Source organism: Dermochelys coriacea, chromosome 16 (assembly GCF_009764565.3).
Source record: "Dermochelys coriacea isolate rDerCor1 chromosome 16, rDerCor1.pri.v4, whole genome shotgun sequence".
Taxonomy (NCBI): Eukaryota; Metazoa; Chordata; order Testudines; family Dermochelyidae; genus Dermochelys; species Dermochelys coriacea.
This window is the reverse complement of record NC_050083.1, coordinates 2,411,722-2,432,551: the sequence shown is the minus strand read 5'-3', so window position 1 is coordinate 2,432,551 and position 20,830 is coordinate 2,411,722. Positions and strand designations below refer to the sequence as shown.

General features: G+C 43.6%; 1 protein-coding gene across 5 annotated transcripts in view; it reads right to left on the bottom strand.

The window, feature by feature from the left end:
- Nucleotides 1-20,830, bottom strand: part of RABL6 (RAB, member RAS oncogene family like 6) — a 120,124-nt gene that overhangs the window by 64,340 nt on the left and 34,954 nt on the right. For 4 of the 5 annotated variants that reach the window (XM_038374518.2, XM_038374522.2, XM_038374520.2 and 1 more), the window contains 5 exons: nucleotides 15,060-15,112; nucleotides 13,101-13,192; nucleotides 10,281-10,421; nucleotides 8,796-8,901; nucleotides 2,730-2,833 (listed from right to left, as the gene is read on the bottom strand). In XM_038374518.2, the coding sequence (XP_038230446.1) occupies nucleotides 2,730-2,833; nucleotides 8,796-8,901; nucleotides 10,281-10,421; nucleotides 13,101-13,192; nucleotides 15,060-15,112 (496 nt within the window). The remainder of the gene's footprint in view (nucleotides 1-2,729; nucleotides 2,834-8,795; nucleotides 8,902-10,280; nucleotides 10,422-13,100; nucleotides 13,193-15,059; nucleotides 15,113-20,830) is intronic. The other variant, XM_043498509.1, reaches the window with a different exon arrangement.

Here is a 20,830-nt window from a genome sequence, read left to right as displayed (position 1 = left end):
ACAGGGCATGCCCCAGCCCAGGCTCAATGACTGACTAAACTAACTGCATTAGCTAACTAACTACAGGTACTACTGAACAAACGAAGAGTTCTGGGGACAAGCTGCAGCAAAGCTGTAGCTGAGCAGTTCCGACACACCTTCACTGGCAGCAAAAAGGAACATAACGGGGGCTGTGCTCCCCCCACCTTCAACCACGCCAGACAGGCACTGTGGGGAGGTGCTCCCCCCATGGGTACTGCTCGGGGAAAATCTTCCGGCACCTGTGCACATGGCGGACACACACACACACACACACACACACACACCCACCCACCCACCCCTATTGTGGAATACACATGAGCAATCACTCGAAGAAGAAATACTGTTTTTTATATATATGGGTGCCTTTTAGTTGAGTGACCCAAGGTGCTTTACGAACAAAAACAAAAACACATTGACCAATGTTGTGGAACTTAAGGCTTGATTCTATTTTGAAAAGCAACTGTGAAATGGCATAATGGAGGGTAGTTATGGTTTCAATGATTACCAAATAAATCTGCTTGTTTTACAAGGGATTTTTTTCTGACTACTGGTGCCTCAAATTCATTCCAGAATCATAGAATATCAGGGTTGGAAGGGACCTCAGGAGGTCATCTAGTCCAACCTCCTGCTCAAAGCAGGACCAACCCCCAACTAAATCATCCCAGCCAGGGCTTTCTCAAGCTTGACCTTAAAAACTTCTAAGGAAGGAGATTCCACCACCTCCCTAGGTAACGCACTCCAGTGCTTCACCACCCTTCTAGTGAAAAAGTTTTTCCTAATATCCAACCTAAACCTCCCCCCACTGCAACTTGAGACTATTACTCCTTGTTCTGTCATCTGCTACCACTGAGAACAGTCTAGATCCACCCTCTTTGGAACCCCTTTTCAGGTAGTTGAAACCAGCTATCAAATCCCCCCTCATTCTCCTCTTCCACAGGCTAAACAATCCCAGTTCCCTCAGCCTCTCCTCAGAAGTCGTGTGTTCCAGTCCCCTAATCATTTTTGTTGCCCTCCGCTGGACTCTTTCCAATTTTTCTACATCCTTCTTGTAGTGTGGGGCCCAAAACTGCACACAGTACTCCAGATGAGGCCTCACCAATGTTGAATAGAGGGAAACAATCACGTCCCTAGATCTGCTGGCAATGCCCCTACTTATATAGCCCAAAAGGTCATTGGCCTTCTTGGCTACAACGGCCCACTGTTGACTCATATCCACCTTCTCGTCCACTGCAACCCTAAGTCCTTTTCTGCAGAATTGCTGCCTAGCCATTCGGTCCCTAGTCTGTAGAGGTGCATGGGATTCTTCCATCCTAAGTGCAGGACTCTGCACTTGTCCTTGTTGAACCTTATCGGATTTCTTTTGGCCCAATGCTTTAATTTGTCTAGGGCCCGCTGTATCCTATCCCTACCCTCCAGCATATCTACCTCTCCTCCCAGTTTAGTGTCATCGGCAAACTTGCTGAGGGTGCAATCCACACCATCCTCCAGATCGTTAAGGAAGATATTGAACAAAACCGGTCCCAGGACCGACCCTTTGGGCATTCCACTTGATACCGGCTGCCAACTAGACATGGAGCCATTGATCACTATCCATTGAACCCGACGATCTAGTCAGCTTTCTGTCCATCTTATCGTCCATTCATCCAGCCCATACTACTTTAACTTATTGGCAAGAATACTGTGGGAGACCATGTCAAAAGCTTTGCTAAAGTCAAGGAACACCACATCCACTGCTTTCCCCTCATCCACAGAGCCAGTTATCTCGTCATAGAAGGCAATTAGATTAGTCAGGCATGACTTGCCCTTGGTGAATCCATGCTGACTTTTCCTGATCACTTTCCTCTCCAAGTGCTTCAGAATTGATTCCTTGAGGACCTGCTCCATGATTTTTCCAGGGATTGAGGTGAGGCTGACTGGCCTCTTGTTCCCAGGATCCTCCTCCTTCTCTTTTTTAAAAGATGGGCACTATATTAACCTTTTTCCAGTCATCTGGAAACCTGAAAGCCAACCTGTGTTCTGTCTGGCTTGTACATTACTACAATAAATACCCTGCAGTTGGAAGTTAACACTTAACAGTTAACACAATTGTTGATATGCCCAAATTTGAACAGAATCCAACTCATTCCCCCAAAGCGGTACTGGTTCTACAAGGCTAACCGGAGTAGAAACTCACTCAAAGCAGGAAACTAAGTGGATATGATACCGAACACACAGGAAGCATACTCTGAAATACGACCACATTTTAATAAGCTTCTAGAACTACTGAAGACATCAACAGAAAATACCCTAGTGCCTCAGAGACAAAATGAGCGCTAACACGATTAGCCAGAAGATGACAGCCAAAAGAATGGGAACAGTTTCCTTGCTGAAGCACTGGAATGCACTGTGAGCATTCGCTTCCACCAGGAGATGCTGTGACATACTCCATCACCCTTGCACCACGTGCCTCATTCGCGCTCTGCCATTTCATCTGATCCAGCTCCCTTCAATTTCTCCCCCTCTCATACATCACATGTCTGAAGGGAATCCAAAGAACAAGCTTTGCATTGGAGAATCTCCTATTTTACATGAGAAATGAAGTATCCAAACAAATACTAAATGATATCCATTGGACCTCCCCTGCTTGATGTAAAGTGCAGTGCTGCCCAACAGACAAGAGCTACGTAGATTCCAGCAAAAAGGTTAGAAAGGAGGGCTCAATGACATACATTTCGTAGTTTTGGTCTTCTGTCTCCTGCTGCACTGAGAGCTCTTCCAACGTAGCGTCAATATCGAGCTGATTTGTCTCTAGCTGCCGTAGCAATGTCTCCCTCTGAAGAAAGCAAAATAAAAACAGAGGTCTGAGCAGGAACGGTCACTGTACTAGATATCTGGGAGCTTGCGAGTACAGCGAGATCTTGTATCCACACTAATGTCACCACTCTACCCATCATAATTAATTCAACAGCAGCTAGGGCCCCTGGCAAGGTGTTCAACTTAAATAAAGGAATACAATGGAAAGCAGAGGGGCAGAAACAAGGTGCTCATTCAGAAAGTCAGCATCCTCTGTTGTAAGGATGAGTGTGTGTCACGAACATGCTGTGTGCAGGAAAGTGTAATAGGTTACAGAGCAATAATATAAGAATTTCAACTAAATGATTGCTTATAAGTCCCTTTATGAGAAGAATATACAAAATTATGCACATCAGTGACATCACTACTTTGCACCAATAATGTTTGTAGATTCTCTGGATACAAGAACTCTCCATTATCACCAAGAGGCAGTGTTCAGCTGGTGCAGTGAGTGGGTTGCACATTTGCTTTCTAATGGGACTTAATTCAGTCATCCAGCTGGATGAATATAAAAGAATGATGCTCCTATTAGCGTACAGACGCACTGAAGATACTGATACCAAGGAATTCATTTGCCTTTACAGCAGACATAATGGCTGCTTAAGAGAAGGCTCATTTCTAAGCCATCCCAACACCTGGCCTTTCTTCTTTATAATCAGGGCCCTACGTATTCTGCAGCCAAGCAATTTGTCACAGAACTATGATTTGGAATCAAAGCTCGGATTTTAGAAAGTTATGTTTCTAGTCAACATGGTTGTGAAAATAACCCTATAAACACAAATTGAGTGTAAACCAGTGTGGCTAACTCTTGGAATTCTAATCAGGAGAGTCACAATATTTTATGTTTTATTTACAGTCGTCCTCCCGCCCCCATTCCCGGAATCTAATTATTTCAGAATTTCAGCTTTATTATTAATTATTAAAATGAAAGTGTCTAGCCCTCAGGATTGCAGAGAAGAGATTGAAACTATGACCTCAAGAACCAGAGGGCAAAGGAAAAAGAACCCAACATTTATGTGTTTAAATTATGATTTTTAAGCCAGTCATGAATTTTGAAGCTTGGTTCACGTTTCCAGCACTTGGGGTTGGCAATACGATAAACCAAGGCAGTGTTGTCTTCTTGAACATGGACAGCCTGAGGCCTTTTCTAAACTAGCAAGCTTACAGCAGCACAGCTGAATGGATGCAGCTGTGCTGCTGTGAGATTGTTCGTGCAGCTGCTCTGTGCCAGCAGGAGAGAGTTCTCCTGTTGACATAATAAAACCACCTCCACAAGCAGCGGTAGCTATGTCAGCAGGAGAAGCTCTCTTACAGACACCGCCTATGCATTCTACCACTTATGCCGGCGAAACTTATGTTGCTCAGGGGGTTGTTTTTTCACACCCCTGAGCGACATAAGTTATACCAACAAATAGTGGTAGTGTAGATATGGCCTGAGACAATGGCTCGGAGGTGTGAACAGTCCCACTTAACTCAGTGGTTTCTTAGCTCTGAAACAGAAAGACAACACTTTAAAATGTCACATTAACTATTTCACTTCTGACTTCTTAGAAGAAACTTCTTGCTAATGTGCTTGGTGAATAATCCCAGACTGCCTCTGCAGGGGTTAAAGTCTCAACTGTTCCATACCCAGATGCTAAAACCTTCAGTTTCTGACTCCATACCATATGGGAAAATTCACCACCACCAGCCTGCTCGCCTTTCCTCTCAAAAAAAAGTCAACCAAACGCACAAAACACTGGGCTAGGTTTTGATAGTGACTGTTCAAACGTGGGCTCCAGCCATAGCTTTCTGATATAGGCCTCTTGGGGAGTCTCACGCAACAAGCTACACAGATTTATGACGAAACTAGGAGCCAGGACATTCCATGTCTGGAGTGGCACCATTCACATCTCCTACAGGCTAGGGACCAAGAGGTGCAGGAAGTGGCCATCTGTGCCTGAGCACAAACATGTCCTGATTATTACTTTTACCATGGCAGTGCCCCTTTCAATGAGGGCCCACTTGTGCCAGGGACTGTAGATATACAATTCCTACCCCAACGAGCTTACAGTCAACTTGAAGCATGAGAAAAGGGGGCGGGAGAAAGATGTCCCAAGTTTGACCCTGAACCGTGAAGTCTTTTTTTAATAATTCCCTAACCTTCAATATTCCTTCAAGTTGTCTGCCATGAGAACGAACTTGAGGTTTATTTTTAGTAATCCATAGGCTATATTTTTACTTCACGTATTAGAACAGGGATGGGGAACGTTGCATCATTCAGTGCAGGGCAATCTCTAATAGCCTAAAATGCAAGTGAGAAAAACTAGCGTGTATTCCACAGACCAAAATCCTAGTGAGAAGGCAAACATTTTTTGAACAGTGATATTTGGTCAGCCAGCACACATGCTGTTGCACACAGACACATACTAAACCGAGTTGTCGACTTCTGGAGCTAACAGGTCAGTAATGTGTAGACTCAAAAAATCAAACTCAGTGTTCTACAGAACAAGCCAAGCAACTAGTCCACCCTAGAATTTTTCAGTCTAAACCTCAAACTTATTTTTACACTAAATTACTCATTAGAACTGAGCTCTAAATAATGCTTTGACTGAATGCCACCTTCAGTGCTCCAGTGGAAAAGGAAATTAGACAAACTGTCTATGCACAGAATACTCTCTTTACATGGACTGTTCTGAAGGGATGGCTGAACCTCTGACAGTCACACACCAACGGTGCCGAAGAAAGGCCCATCAGGAATACCTGGTGGACTGAACTGCTTTCTGGAGTTAATCAGTCCAGCTCATGGCAGGCAGCTGATAAATGAGATGGGAGACTGGGCTGCTGGAGGGGACTTGCTTTATATTCAGAGTACGAGTTTTATCTTCCGCTCTCTTGATGCAAGATTCATAAGATGAAGACAGGGAAGCGTAATTTAAAACTAAGCCACACCACCACACCGGAAGGAGAACACTGGCCCTGTGAGAGAGCAACCTGGGATCTCAGATACAATTAACTAACGCACCAAGAGCTGTAGGGTGTTGTGTTTAGATACATGAAGAGACCAGTCACTATCAGGCAGAATGGCTGACTAAACCGTATTTGCCTTTTGCACCTGAGAGATTTCCTCTCCTTTACCTTTACTTTGTAAGGCAGAGAAAGGGCAGTTAGTTTTTTGGTTTTCTTGGAGACAGTCTCTATGAAAACAAGAACAGCATCACTGTGGGCTAGGTCTAGTGCACTCATCACACACTGTTCTCCAACATGCTGCACTTCCTCTCTATAGTGAGCCCCAAAAAGTCCACTCCTGCTCCCACTGAATCCAATAGCAAGATTCTCATTGGTACAGCAGGAGAAGGCAGAGGCCTGGAGTGACTAAGCCACATAAAAGTTAGTGGTTTGTTTTGGAACGGTTCCAACCTTTCCCCAAGAGACCTGGTTACAAATACAGGTGACACAGGAAACACTCACTCTGTGATTTCTGAGCTTTGGGACAGGAAGCGCTGCATTCAAAACCCTGCATATATTTGAGAGAGGTGGCTGGAGAGCATGTCAATGGCCTGACAGATTCTGAAAAGCACCGAGAAACAAATTTAGGGCCGAGGAAAGTGAAATTCCACGTACCTTTGTAACGTGGCATCAACTGGAGTCTGTCCATCTTAGCCTTTTAATGATAGGGAGAGGTCAAAGCTCATCAGCTGCATGCTTTTAGTGCAGGATGCAAACATACCTGCGTGCATTTTTATTTAACAATGATGTAAGTGTGTATGCCAATCAAAGTCCTGCCTCTGGCCCTTGTGCTTAGTTGTGTCCCATTGTTGCAGTAAAACACTATTTATTTTTATACTACAAAATCACATCACATATTATACAAGGTAGAAAGTTCAATATTTCATTTCACTTTAAGTTAAAATACTAGTCAAAGATCTAAATTCAAATATCTTTCTCAATCATGCTTGCTTCATGGGTGTAGGAATATTAGCAGAAGCCTGTTCTAGATAAGCTAATGATCCTTGAGGCATTTCTGCAGGTTTTTTGTGTTGCACATTCATGTCTTCTAGAACCTGCTGCCAGTGACGCAGTTTACCCAAATGCTTCTGAATTAGTGACAGAGCAGACTCCTGCTTGAATCCTCTCCCACCCTCAATGTGAACCTAACAGCTCAAGCAAAGAGTCTAGAGTAGCCGATTAAACATTAACCTCTTCACACATTAACTCTGGATTTGCGTTTCAAGTATTACTGCAGCCAACTGCACCCAGCACCACATTCAGTGAACTGTACTGGATGGCATCTTTAGTGAACAGAAGAGACTTGGAATGCAAGTAGGTCATCTCAAGCAAATCACCCACCTGAGCAATGGCCACTCAATCTTAGCATCACAGGGACTCTGACTAAATCATATTCTTTGAGTTTCCATGTAAATAGATATTAATTGCCTCGATTCAGTTCAGTTATTTTATTATACTGCATTGTTTAAAGATTATTAAGCAGCCTTATTTGCTTTAATTCTCAGTTACATAAATCATGTACATCAAGTTTGTTTTTTCTCAGCATATGTAAATTAAAGGTCCCTTAAGATCCCCCCTCACTAAAGGTGCTAAAGCACAGACAAAGCTATGAAAAACTTGAGCACTTTCTGATAATGCCTCCATTTAAGACAATCATTCCACATATTGACAGGAAAGAGTATCATTATGAACGGTGATCAGAAGCCCAGTGAGTCTGGCAGAAAGCCCGAGCTGGTTCTCCTCAGGTAGATATGTAATAAGGGGAGACCTGTAAGAGTGCATCTCCAGCAGTAATGTGGGAACAGGTTATTCTGCGTGGTTTTCAGCAGGATGGCACTTTATTGTAGAAACTGAGGCTGCAAACCCCAAATATCTGTACCACCAGACTGTAGCTGTAGGGATTTCAACATTCTCTGCCGAGTGCAGAGATGAGTGCAAGTGTCAGATTTATACAGCTTCTCTTTGGAGAATTTACTATCTAGCTGGATTTCACTGTGTTTTTATACCAAGGTCTCTTTCTTTGCTGTGTTTGCATTACGGAGTACTGAATAGATGACAGACATTAACTGAGCTTTAATCATTCTGGACTAGCATTTGAGCTATGTTTGTTCTTCTAGATACACACACATGTACATAAAATGTATTATTTAAAGTTAATTTAGTGCTGATGAAAGATGCCAGAGTGTGATCTGAAGTCCTCTGACCATGGAGAGGGTACAGCAGTGGCAGTGCCACCAGACCACACACTTCCCCTCACTATGCCAGCAGGGCCACAGTCCCTGTGGGGTACAAGGTATTTCACCCACCATGGCCCATTCAGTCCTTGCCTCTCGGATGAGACTGCCAACAAGGGGGAGAGATTTCCAAGATGCAGGTACCTGTCCAAAGGAACCAGACAGACCGCTGAACAACCATGTCAGAGTCAAGATCTGTGGCTGCCACCAAAGGGGGCTTAATTTCAATTGATAATCAGGACACACAACTTTTCACACATCCCATAAGACATTCAGTTCACTGGTGGATATTTTCTTAATGGAGTTTTAATTACTTGGCCACATTTAAGAAAAATTTGTATATTAACAAAAATACACGTGTGTAACAGTTTAGATACCATTTTGACTTGTTGGCCTAGTAACACTGCAATGTACAGATTTATTCCTGCACATCCCGTACATTGCACAGTACAGACCCTTGGAACCTTTACACATTGATATGGGTATGCTTAGGTAGGTAAGGAAGAGCACGCACTTCACCAGCAGTGACACGTTGCAATTATGGGAAACAAAATGCGCAGTCACTTTTGTTAACAACACTCTCCTGAAAGCAATAATCTGTCCAGGCTCCTTTAACAACTGAAAAGCAGGTCATCAGAGGAAAAGGATCCCCACATGAGTTCCTGTGGAAAGGGTAGTTCTCCCCACCCACTCTGCACCACGTAAAACCCGGACTCTTACCTGCAGCTGCAAGAATGGGATGTTGAAGAATTTGTGCAGGTACTTGAGGCCAAAACTGTTCTTCATGGAAGATTCAGCATAGCGAAAATAAGATGAGCCAGGAGGTCTGTTCCAAATCAGATGAGCAGAGGAAAGAAAATTACACAGAGACCAACTGACTACATACACAGCAGAGGCACGTGCTGACTTCTATACCATGAGCAATCCTCATCTCCCAGGAAAATCTTCAACCCCAAGACTTAGGCTGACAGTTCATCGTGCTAGGAGGCTCCTTATCTTGTTTACAGCTCATAAGGAGCCAAATTAACTCTTTACCCCTTTAGAAGGCTGGTGGGGAAAGGCTTGAGTGCAGCTGTTGTGCTATAGTGTCATGCAACTGACAGTCTGAACTGCTCTGCTGGGATGCTGGGCCAATGGCTTACTGAACCAAGTATTTCACAGCTGTACAAGTGCATTTCTTACAGTGCATTTTTATTTCTAATACCATAAACAGACCTAAATGAAGCTATTAAAAACCTCGGCTCTGGGCATACAAGTTACTTTAGTTCACATTGAATAAAGGTGTGTATAACATGAATAAATGTGTCTATAAAAGAACTAGTACAAAGACTCTTTGTGATGGATTCCATTTCTACATGTCTGATGTAGGTATAAGTGAGTGAGAGACTTTGCAAGAAAACCTGTTACACAAAAAAGCTTTTGTAAAAACCCTCAGAAGGAGAAAGGCAGGATGAGGTGGATTGATTGATTGCTGCCGAACAAGGGCAATATCTATAATGAAAGAAAAAAGGAGTACTTGTGGCACCTTAGGTACTCCTTTTCTTTTTACGGATAGAGACTAACAGGGCTGCTACTCTGAAACCTATAATGATAGAGAGCCTCGTGGCCAGATTCAAAGAAATGCCAGAATAGAGGCTTGGCAGGCAGTTGAAAGAACACAGCCTGGAAGTGATCAGGATCTATAGTTTTGCAATGGGGATGCTCAATCTCTAGGGTGCGGGAGAGAGGGAGAAAAAGCTAGTGGCACTATGCTGGTTTCAGAGCATGGATGCTCATGGAACAGTTGTGTAGGGGGAAGTAATATGCAAAATCTTTCAGCAAGAAAAAAAAAAAAAGACAGCCCAAAAGGAAGGGTTGAAGTACAATTCCATTTGGATAGAGCAGTTCTGAAAGGCCTGCACCACAGGGACTCTCACTGCTATTCACTGGCTCTGTGAACTGAGAATCACCCCCTCAGTGCAGGCCTTTTAGGTTTGGTAGGAACACCATAGAGTGAACAGAAAGCCCAGTATAAAGGGACAACATACAAGGATATCAAACCCAACAGGATGAGAAAGGGTTTGGATGATCAGGGAAGGGAGCAAATCAATGGCACACATGTCTGGAAGATAACAGCAATGCTGTTAACTGGGGCGGGATTGCATGGAAAAGAAGGGGAGGCGTGCTGCTCTCCCAGAAAGCCAGTATGGTGCCAGTCCTATTTACCTGTTCAGATTATTAATGAACTCCCGCATGTCATCTGGCAGAATGACCCTGTGCTCTCCCATATCACGGTAATTCCCAAGCACACACACTGGAACATGGGTGGGCACTTTAGGAAGCTCTCTCAATATGTAGTTAAATGTCCTTTACCAAATAAAAGGCGAAACAAATAATTAGTGTGAGCACACTTGATGGGTCAGTTGAACTCTAAGCAATATTACATTTACAGCTTACATGCACACAGTGGAAACTAGCATACATAGTCAGAAAAGTTGCAAAGCAAACAGAGAAACTCAAAGTACAAATCTCACATGTGAGTTTCCTCTGAGGCCCACCTACAGACACACACATTCTGAGTTAATATTGTTATTTCACAGAGAACAGTCCAACTACCTCAGTCCTGTATCTTGAGGAGGGACCCATATAAAATATTCTAGAAGGCTACACTCTGCACTGTTGTGTGAGGATAGGGAGAATATTCTCCTCACCCCAGCTGGTGATTGGGATTATGCCCTTTTTGCTCGTTTTCATCAAAGCTAGTGCAAGTTATTCCTGGGGGAATTCTGTGCCACTGTGCACAGGAAGGAAACATGCAGATTTCTTTGCTTCACTGCAGAAAGTGACAGGGAAGTCACACCAGGGTAGGGGTAGGGCTGGGAATGCCCATGGATGTAGTTTGGAGGGGTGTTGCCTCCAAAACAGAGGCAAGGTGTGGGGGGGCACATGGAGTCATGTGCCACTGCCCCCCCCCCACTTCTGTGGGCACAGAGGTGCCTGGATGATGCCTCGAGTTCAGTGCCAGTTGTGCTTGCCTTCTGTGTGGTGGGATCCATCCTGTACAATAGTGAGTGCCCATGATGGGGCAGTTTGGGAGGGGTGGGGGGCGTGGTAAGGCTAGAGGAAAAAGACAATGGGAAAGGAAGGGGGTTAAGATATGGGAGAAGGTGGGGAAAGGGGCAGCTGTGGGGCGGGGGGATGAGATGGTGGGGCGGGAATCCAGCATGCGGCATCCCCTCTGCAGCAGCTGCAGTTGGGGCTACCCCATTAAGTAGGTACATCAAACCCCCCCAATGAACCCCCACTGCCCCTGCATCTGGACCACCCTGATGAGCCCCAACCAGCTGCACCCGCACCCCCACCTGACCTCCTTCACATCCAGACCCCCATGCTGAGCTCCAACCACCTTCACCTGGACTGCCCTGCAAAGTCCCATTGCCCCTGCACCTGGAACCCCCCCCCCCCCCAACGAGCCCCTGTACATTCAGATTCCCCACTGAGCTGCCCACACCCAGACTGCCCCACACAAAACCCTCTTCCCTACACTAAGCCCCTCTACACTTGGATCCTGCTAGGCTGAGCCTGCATGCCCTGATGCAGAGGGGCAGGACCCCAGGGTGTTTCTGGGGCAGGCTTGGCCCTTACACTATGTCAGAGTCAGGTGCAGCTTCACTGCTGAGTCCCTGTTCAGGGGTGGGTGGCTGCAGGATGATCTCCCACCTCAGTGCAACCAATGGCCTGTGCTCCTCACTGCTAGGCTGAAGCCTCCACATTTATTTACTGACAAATAAAATTTGCAAAATTTTAAAATATTGTGCTCAGAATTTTTAATTTTTTGGTGCAGAATGCCCTCAGGAATAGAAGTGCAATTCTTATACATAGAATCAGCAAGATTGCTAAGCTATTTGCCTTTACAATTCTCTGTGGTAGTGAGTTCCACAGGTTATATGCTACATATAGAAATATTTCCTTTGATCCACTTCAGGTTTATCATTTTAACTGAGGGCCCTCCTTGTCTTGTGTTAAGGAATTTTTGTTCAAGTATCCCTGTCTTGCAGACATATAAGCCAGTACACACTGTACCGATACAGAGCGGCTAAAGTTGCATGATCTATGTCCCAGTGTCTAGACAGGCTGATCTATTATACTGATGAGTAAGATAGCTTTAGCGCCTGTCCATTTATTTTGAAGTGCTGGAGTGCAGAAGTCTGCCAAGAACTCTAATGAAATTAAAGATCATACCAAACACCACTGCATTGGGAGGTGAGGCCTACAGAAGAGAGTTCCAGCAATGGGTAACCCTGTTCTATTACGGCTTCATGTATTACTGCCCATAGGGGTTCATGGCACCTTTTCAGCCAAAGGACAGCAATTCTCGCTTGTAAGCTGAAGGCACAAGTGGTAGTTTGGGCCAATCAATGTCCCCGACACACTAGGACTACTCTATTTGTTTTCCTCTTCTCCAGTTCCTGCCACCCCTGCACTCTTTCACCTTCCCTTCCCATCCCCGCTTCCATGTTTCTTCTCCCTTAGCTGAGGAGATAAAAAAAGAGCCCAACAAATGAAACCCCAAGCTGTGTCCACAGAGCACTTACAAACCCACATTTCCCTATTCCCCTCGGGCTCTCTTCCCTGTTCCCCACTGTTTGTGGCTTTCACCTCTCCCATTACATATTATGCCTACACTTGAGACTGGAGAAGCTCTTTGGAGCAGGGACTTTGTCATCCACCTTTGAAGGTGCTCAACACACACTGGGTGCTGGATGAATAACTTCTGCAAAAGGCATTTTCTAATAGTTTCCCTCAGCCTGCTGCACAGTGGGAATTACAGATCAGTGGACATGGAGGGAGACAGCTAGTTTAGAACAGATCTAAATTGTGTTTTACAGGGGAATAGATTAAAAACAGGCAAAATTATTTTAGTTGCCAGGAACCTGTTTCAGCTTATTGGATCTTTATGTGTATAGAAATCACAGGATCTAAAGATCATTTGTTTTGATTAAACAAGTCAGACTCAAGCTGCACATATCACTGCTCCTCTCTTACCACTGCTTGGTGATGTCGAACATCATCACTACTCCATTGCAGTTTTTATACACATCAAGAAACTCCGCATCCAGAGCCATCTCTGACTCTGCCTGGAAACAAAAACACAAACCGTAAATACTCCAGCTCTTACAGCTTCAGACTCCTAAGAAAAACAAATCGGTATCATGAAGAGTCCCAAGGTTTCCAATGGGAGCATTTCTACAAAAAAGAGCACCACTGGATTTTACACCACCACTTGAACAAGGCTTCTCAAAATAGTTCACTGCTTACACTGCCTGAGTGAGCAGGATCTGAGAGCTGCCAATGTTCTGTGAAAAGCTAAGTGATCGATTTAAGAGAGCAGGAGTATTTTAGCACTTGTAATCTCATTCTGCTCTCCAGCCCATCACCCTAGATCCCCTCTTGACAAGCTGATTCCATAGACAGCTACAGGATACAATAGGCCAGTAGTTCTCAAACTTTTGTACTGGTGATCCCTTTCATATAGCAAGCCTTTGAGTGTGACCCCCCCCTTATAAATTAAAAACACTTAATATATTTAACACCATTATAAATGCTGGATGCAAAGTGGAGTTTGGGGTGGAGACTGACAGCTTGTGACCCCACCATGCAATAACCTCACGACTCCCTGAGGGGTCCTGACCCCCAGTTTGAGAACCCCTGCAATAGGCAAAACATGTCTAGAGTAAAGCAACTCCCTTTCTTTGTTCCTTTCCAAACCTGAACGTTTGCTGTGCTGTGCACTGCTGATCTGCACAGCCGGAGAGTGTCTTCTGTTGTACCTCCCCCTTCTCCCCCCCCAGCCCTGTAGTTATACTGGCATTTTCTAGCAGCAATATTTATTTTTATCAAACACTTTGCCGCATTAAGATGGTTTTCAAAATTCAGTATTTGCAGTCCTAATTGCAAATTTGCAGGGTCCCATTACAATCTTGTACCTGCAGCATGGCTACATTTTAATGTGAAATTACCCTCCATTCTAATTGCACAGCAGCAGTACGATTTGCTTTCATACATAGCTTCACACTGGGAAAGTGGGCTTCGAACTTATGACTGGGCATTTCATGGGAGAAACACCTGAATCAAAGGAAGTCTCTATGTGCTAGCAGGGAAGTCACTAGATGGGGTTAATTCGTTCCCATTCTGTACACCAACCATATTGGCCCACTGATTTCAATAGAATGGTTACAGAGCACAAGTGGGATACTTCTCATTCACTGGGCCCTGCAGGGAACCATCACATGACCAAGAGCAACGAAGCACTTCAAGAATTAAAAGAGAATAAGTGAGCAGAGACTTCAAACCACCCTTTCCTGAAAGGGGAGCACAATGGGATTTTTTTGAAAGAAGCTCTGTAAGTGCATCTGGGGTCAAAACGCTGTCTGGGGAGGCAGGCATCACATGTTCTGACTTCACATGTATACATGTCGTGCACAACAGCAATGCTGCTGTCAAGAGAGCATACGCTCCCTTCAGTTTGCTCCCATCATAATATCTGGCAGTAATACTCCCCTTTCCACCTGCACATTTCAAAATACTTTAAGAAGGGGAGTGATCGCTTTCCCCATTGTACAGCTGATCAGCTACAGCTAAGGCATTGTGTTGTGTGATCTGAGGCAAATCACTTAGCGAGTTAATGACGAACCCTGAAAAGAAACCTTGGTCTCCCTGTTCTGGTTCCATCTCCCTTTTGTCATCATAACCCAACAGATACAATGCCACAGAGGGAACAGGGGAGGGTGAAAACTGTGCCAGAATTGCTGCAGTGGGTCAGACTCTCCGTGCAATGCCCTGGGGCAGCCTAGTGCCTCAGCCTGGGAGCAAGTTCCGGCTGACCCTGAATGCAGATATAAGTGCGAGCTACATCTGAACTTTGACATAAGAGATTGGCAGCTGACAACATGCAATCACTTAACAAGAACAGGGAGACACATTTGCGTCTCAAAGGTGGCTCACCTCCTGAGGGTCGTTCTCCAGTTTCAAACCATCTCCCCGTTTTTTGCATTTTCCTTAGAAAGGAGAGAGTTATGGAAGAAACATTAAATTAGGCAGAGCATTCCCCAATTGACATTAGACCTTGGGGTCACCCAGAGATTTGTGGATTTTCAGACTGAGCCAGATCTGGGAACTGAACTCTACAATGCCTGGTAAGATGCTGTTAACTCTGGTCTCTGTCTAGTGCAATGGCTACATGGCTTGGGGGTGTGAAAAATCCATCTTCAAACAACATAGTTAAGCCAACCGAACCCCCAGCGTAGACAGCACTAAGTTAAGGGGAGAATTCTTCTGTTGACCTAGCTACCACCTCTTGGGGAGGTGGATTAACTAGCAATAGGAAAACCCTCCCCATTGCTGTAGTGAGCGTCTACACTGAGGCATTAAGCTGCATACCAGCAGCATTTCTAGTGAAGACATAGCCTCAGTAGACTATGAGCGTTTGATAATTTCCCAGTGGCAGGTTTGTCCTTAGACAGGATAAAGTGTTTTGCATCCTACATTTAAAGCAGACCCACTTCTTTCTATAAGTTTGATAGAGGGGGAGTTAGCTGGCCTTGAGGGGAAATAATCTGTTTATTTCTGTCTGTTTAACATGAAGGTTAATAGAAGGAAAGCCTACTGCAGCCCTCCTGGCAAATAACCAGAAATGCGTGAAAGAACAACGTCTGGGGCCTGCTCTCTGTAAAGAAAGAAAAGAGGCTCTGACTGTTCCACCTTTTGTTCCTGATAACACTGGAGAAGCACAGAGCAATATACCTGACAACTAAACTGCACAATATAGCCAACTGCAAAAAGGCAAACATTTCAGGATGCAACCTTCCCAGGAAAGATTATGAGAGCTCAGTGCTGTTACATAAACCTGAAGCAAACAATATTATGAATGCCTTAAATGTGGTTTTAGAGAAACCATTAGGTGCTTTGGTTTGAACTGCTGTAAGTGAATTTAACAACCAATATGATTAGGGGCAAATGGGACAAACTCCTGAGGAAAGACAAAAAAGCTAAAACCATGCAACTTGTCTAAACTCTAAAGGATCATTGTGGTGGGGAGAGGGGGAAAAGAGAAACACCCCACAAGTATACGAAGGGAAGGCCAGGAAGAGGCTGCGCAAAGGGAATCTTATGGCAATTTATAAGATGCACCAGTCCAAAGAAGCATGCACAATAAATTTAAGTGAAAGCGCAGGAAAAGCTTAACAATAAGGCCTGGTCTACACTACAGAGTTAAAATTGACACAGGGACAGCCTCATGGCGGTGGTGGGGTGGGAGGGGGGCTGCAGCGGTGAGCCCCATGGCAGCGGGTAGGGGTGAGGGGTTGCAGTAAGCCCCGTGGCGGTGGAGCGGGGGGAGGGGGAGAGACGACCTGCAGCGGTAAGCTCTGAGGTGGGGTTGACAGCCCCCACACTCCTCCACTTAAGTTGTTGCAACCATTCTTGGTGACAACCCGCATCACCTGCGGAAGGAGGGTAATGTAGACATGAAAAACCACAGTAATTACTGTGGTGACTGTACGTTGACCTAACTTGGGTCGATATAATTCTGTAGTGTAGACAAGGCCTAAGATCTATTGAGCTTTGGAATCATCTCACAACAGAAGGGAAGACGGCACTCAACACGTTTCAGAATTCAACTGGACAAAAAACTAGAAAATGTACTACCAAAAACCAGTCCTCCAGTACATTGGTCAAAGGCTAATCTAGATGAGCCACACAGTCGTCTTATTGAGGAAGGTCACAGAAGTTAGAGTACTGCTAAAATACAATTTTTGTATAAAAAAAAAACAACCCTCAGCCTCTTTCTGTCTTGGATAACATATAAACAGCCTTATAGGAATTCACCCCTTTTCACCTGCTCAATATTCACTTTAAAAAAAGCTGTTAAAACTGTTGCATGTATCCTGAGAGGAATGTGAACATTAGGGCTTGTCTACACATGGACACTATTGCAAAATTAGCTAGAGTGAGAATTTAAAACACAAAAGCTATTCTATACTGGCTCCCAGGGTGGACACTCTCATGCTGCACTAAGACTGCTTTTGCGTGGTTGAGCTTCATCTAGCTATTCTAGGTATTCCCCATGTAGAAAAGCCCTTAAGGCACTCTCAGAAACCAGGAAATGCTCAGTTAAGAAACTGCTTCATATACCTTAACTCTGCCCCATAGGGATGACAGCACTTTGCTGTATTGTTTTTTTGGGAGTGGGGAACATATGCCTCAACTGCAGGAATCAAATGTCATGGAATCCTCCAATGCAATGTTAGTGTCTTTAGTTGCAACTGTGCAGCTCAAAACTAAGTGACAGGTTTACGTATGCAACGTGATACAAAAGCAATTAGCTCCCATATCAAAGCTGCTATGCAGGCCATGTTAAGGGTCCCATAGGACTGTATTTAAAGGAGTCATTTGGCATTGTGAGGTGTACTGAGAGAAGGGCATTTTTTGCTAGGGAGAGAGACTTGTGATGTTCCTAGCTCCCATTGCCCAAGGGTTAAACCAGCATTACCACAACATTTGAAAGCTGAAACCTCCTTCAGGAAAATTAAACTAAACTAAAATCAATCCCACCATGGTCTGTTAAAGATTACCCAGAATTTTAATTAAAGGAAATTAAATTGTATTTTAAAATGTGTCCTTAAAATTTTTAGGAATATTGTACATTCATAGGGGGTGTTAAGAAATGTATGAATGTGTGATTTTAAACTGAAATAGAACATTGCTGTGCAAGATTACCATCATATTCCTTAATGAGTTTAAAAAAAAACTGTAACGAAGTAGCAACATTACATTTTTTCATTAACAAAACACCTCACTCCCCTGGGTTCTTGGGCTTGGCTGCTCTGTGGGGTTTGGATGCCTTGCTGGGGTTGGCACCTTTTAGACTAGGGGAAAGAAGTGGTATCTTCCAAGCCCTTCTACTCATGGCATCAAAATGAATGGTCACTCAGAGTAGACTGTAGAGAGCTTTATATTATGATCCTTCCTTTCCGTTCTTACATTCTTTTCAAAGCAATGAAATAATTAAAGCTGACATTTAAAGTATCACTATGGGCACCCGATCTAGCACACATTAAAATATATGGCGTGGCTCACCCCTCAAAGCTATTGTTTCAGGTTCTTTGCAAATTCCAGCTGCCTTGGTTAAGATTTTCCCTCTACAATTGCAATAGCTAGAGACAAATGAAAACTTAGGTGCTAGAGAAGAGTTGAGCATTTATCTATGTTCAAGTTTAAAAAAAACAAACAGAAAAAACCCACCCTCTAGCGAACTGACTGCCAGTTAACTCAAGTTCGCTAACATGTTCTTGTAAATCACAAACACGTGGAGTGTTCAGACTAGCATGGACAAATGAGTTTGCCTTTTTATCTCAAATTAGCTATCAATTAACTCAAATTAAAAATTCTAGTGTACACAACTGAGAACCCTGTAACCGTCCCTCCCCACTCCTCCAGGGGATGCAGCCCATACTTTGCAAAACACTGGCTCAACAACACAGCTGTTCACAATCTGTTTAGAGTCAGACTAATTGAAATACATCATGGATTAAATACTACAGTTAGTACTAATGAGAGTTCACTTATCACATTATTTTACAGATATTGATTTTGTTTTAGAAATTAAAAGAGCAAATTTAAAAAGTGTTCTTCTGAATTAACTTTGTTCCAGATGTTCGTGACAAAAAAGGGTTAATGGAATTATAGAACTGCAGAATCTGACACTGAAATTCCTTATTGCAATCTATAGATCAGTCTATCTTCAACAGAACCTATTCTGACAGTGAATGCTCCTGCTACTCATTTGTGTTGAGTAAAAAAAAAAGCCTTTGATGCCAGCCCCACAGCAAAGAAATTAAATGCTTTTATAACCATTTTCTTTTCAGTGTTTAATCCATCTGAAAAATACAGAATGAATGCTTGTAAAATATGCTTTTTTGGCAGATGTGGATGTAAAACAAATCAGGACAACAGGAAATGTGTTTAATCTTTTCCTTGTTGAGGTCAAGGACAAAATAGAGCAGTTAACCAATAAATGGTCTCCTCAAAGGATTTAAACATGATAGTGCTTCACCTGTGAAATCAAGAGCAAAGGAAGTCAGCAGCTTAGGATTTCTTCCATGAAATAGTCTAGCCCATCATAAACTCCTCAGCAGTCTACAAATATTACTAGAAAATATTAATCCATAAATGTTCACACTCAAAATGGCACTCCCGATGATAAGCAGTCCTTACGGAATTCCAGTATTCAACTGTTGCTAATGACTGGTTACAAAAGGGTTAACCCAAAACAGCAACAGGGGTATGGTTATTAATTGGAAAGCTTCAGACAAGCAGCAGAATGGTGGTCAGCTACGCTTCCCAGCTGGTAGCTATCAAGAAATTGTTGGCTTTAAAAAAAAGTTTGGGGCACTTTCTGAACAATGGAATTAGTGTTGCATGACATTCACTCCTCAATAGTATCAGATCTCAGCTATGCCAGAGTCACAGGGAGCTGCAGTGGCTTCCAAGCCCAATACCCTTCAGCAGTGTTTTGGTAGATGTTATTTCAACTCCATTTCATGAAACATCTCCCACTCTCCTCCAAGATACTCTGTCCCCAGGGCCTTTTCCGTTTTGTTTTGGTTTTTTTTTTAAACTTTAAATATGTCTGGAATGTCAATTCTGCTCTTCACCCAGCTTTGCTGGAAGTCTTCCCGATGACTCAGGTGTGGATTGGGAGTGCTCACAACTCAGCTAAAGTTGTGAAGGCATCCCCCACCCACCACTGCTGTGTTAAAGAACATTTTAGATATGGAAGTAACTCTCAGTCAAATTTGCAATCAGGTTTCCTTGTATGATTTCTCTAGTGTCATAATCCCACCTCTTCTCCACTCTTTTTCTGGCAGACTGTAGACACAAGACCTGAATCTCTAATGTTAAAGTATAAAACCAAGGAAGTTCAAACATCCACCTGTTATATTCACTGCTCACATATTTCCATTCTCACCATGGACAGGGAGTGCATAGCTTTATTTTGACCATGTTTACTGTTACATGGTCATGTTTTCATGATGGATATATGGCTGGTGTGGTTTTCAGAGATTTCACGGTGCACGATTTTATGTGGCGTTGTGCAATGTGAGAGATGTAAGGTTAAACTGATTTAGGTTAACTATAGTTCTAAGTGTGGTAATTTGTTAAGATGACGGATGACACTGAAATGTGCATGTATGTATCCATGAACGTATTGTGAATACTGCTGAAATTAATGTTACAGGTTGGTTGTTTAAGAAAACAACAAAGATGTGTGTTGTAACAGTGATGTTGTTCAGGCTGAGAAGGCAAACGAGGAGTGAAGGCCAGGTGAATGACAACTGCTTATTCCCTTTCTTTTTATGGTTTACAGTGGTGGGCCATATCATCTGCCAACTTTCAGTCAAAAGCCAAGGACTTATGTGGAAATTTTCCCAGTTTTTTCCCCACTAGACTGTTGATACATATTCTTCACATGAGTAGCTATCAATATTGAAACATTTTATCTGCTGAATGCCCCCTTTCAGAGTTCCAATGTTAACTATGCTTCTTCCTCTTCCTGGACGCTGTAGAGCTTGGTGACAGTCAGCTACTTGCCACCCTTATGCATATCCAAGTAGTACAGACTTAGTGGAGCTCTGCTGCATGCTGTTCCTGGGTTGCTCTGTGTTGGAGATTGAAATTCTCTATTTTCAGGGACAGTGGTTTACATCAGTAGTTCT